Here is a 1224-nt window from a genome sequence, read left to right as displayed (position 1 = left end):
CGCAGTCATCCAACGCTCCAATACTTCAAATCCTTGACATCTTCGGTGGGAAGCAACAACTTTATCCAGGGAGGGGTCCAGGACAAGTTGAGGTTGCCGCAGACGATGTAGCGGGCAGAGTCTTCGAAGTCGAAGGGGAGGGAGTTGAAAACGTCGGCTTTTCTGGAGTCTTCACCCGTAATTGCATAGAGGACGTGAACGTAGACTTGAAAGTCGGCCAACCGACCCTTAACAACTAGATAGCGGTTTCGTATATTCGCTGGCAAGTCGACAGGAGTGATATCTTCTAGAGTTTGAATGGGGCACGACCTGGAGAAGAGCAGAGCACACCCGTCACGCTTGGAATAAAGATTGCAACTTGAATTTGACAAAAAACTAGAGCGGTTGGTATCAGTCTTGGATCAGTTGGGAGCAGTCATGAAAGTCTTCAGAGGAGATATGGGTTTCTTGGTGCGCGATAAAGTCGAAGCGTCGGAGTGGGTAAAAGTCGTGAGGGGTATATTTTCCTAGCCCGTTGGCATTAATGCATATACTATTAATGCCCCAATTATGGGCTGGCGCAAATACTTGCCTTGATCATGGCAGAAAAGTTTGCAGCAAAGGGTCCCGTAGTGGCAGACGAGATCATTGCTTGGCCAAGGTCCGAGTTTTCCCAGTCAGAGAGGGCGTCGTCAAACCAAAGCAGCAGCCTTGTACTGTCGAAAGTGACCAGTTCTTCGACGTGGAGTGGCGCGGCCAGCTTGACAGGGTCAAAATACACGGAGCAGCCACCATCGCGTATAAGCCCCATAGAGCAAGCTGGATGTGGCCTTCTGTCGAATATTGCGGAGTTTCTTGCTTGCAAAGACGCTCCAGGGAAACGGCAGGGGACAGCGTGTCGCCTGCAGCATCTTCAGACAGGAGCAGCAGTCTTCAAGGACTTGCGCAAACGGAATGGATTTTCCGGCGACTGGAAAAGCTTCAGGTCTTGCTTGACCAAGTAGGCGGCAGAGCGCATGCTGGGTCGCATGCTGCACCCAGAAGTCGGCAAGACAAGGGTTTTCATGCGCAAGACGGAAAAAGGAAGGTTGCCCTTGTACGGCTTCGAGAAATTCGTCGCCGTATTGCAAGTCTTCAAGGGTTGACTTGCAAAATTCGCTGAGAAGCGAATTTAAGCGCAAGACGGAAAAAGGAAGGTTGCCCTTCTACGGCTTCGAGAAAATCGTCTCCGTATTGCAAGTCTTC

At 50.7% G+C, this 1224-nt stretch overlaps 1 protein-coding gene across 1 annotated transcript; it reads right to left on the bottom strand.

Moving 5' to 3' along the window:
- Nucleotides 1-390: 390 nt before the first annotated feature.
- On the bottom strand, nucleotides 391-790 carry H310_15223 (hypothetical protein; the record flags this gene model as incomplete). Its single annotated transcript, XM_008883211.1, has 2 exons — nucleotides 391-506; nucleotides 568-790. The coding sequence occupies 2 exons, from the start codon at nucleotides 788-790 to the stop codon at nucleotides 391-393; spliced, it is 339 nt and encodes a 112-aa protein (XP_008881433.1).
- Nucleotides 791-1224: the final 434 nt, after the last annotated feature.

This window comes from Aphanomyces invadans (assembly GCF_000520115.1).
Source record: "Aphanomyces invadans strain NJM9701 unplaced genomic scaffold supercont1.230, whole genome shotgun sequence".
In the NCBI taxonomy this organism is placed as follows: Eukaryota; Oomycota; class Saprolegniomycetes; order Saprolegniales; family Verrucalvaceae; genus Aphanomyces; species Aphanomyces invadans.
Note: the sequence above shows the minus strand (reverse complement) of the source record. Positions and strands in the feature narration are given on the sequence as shown.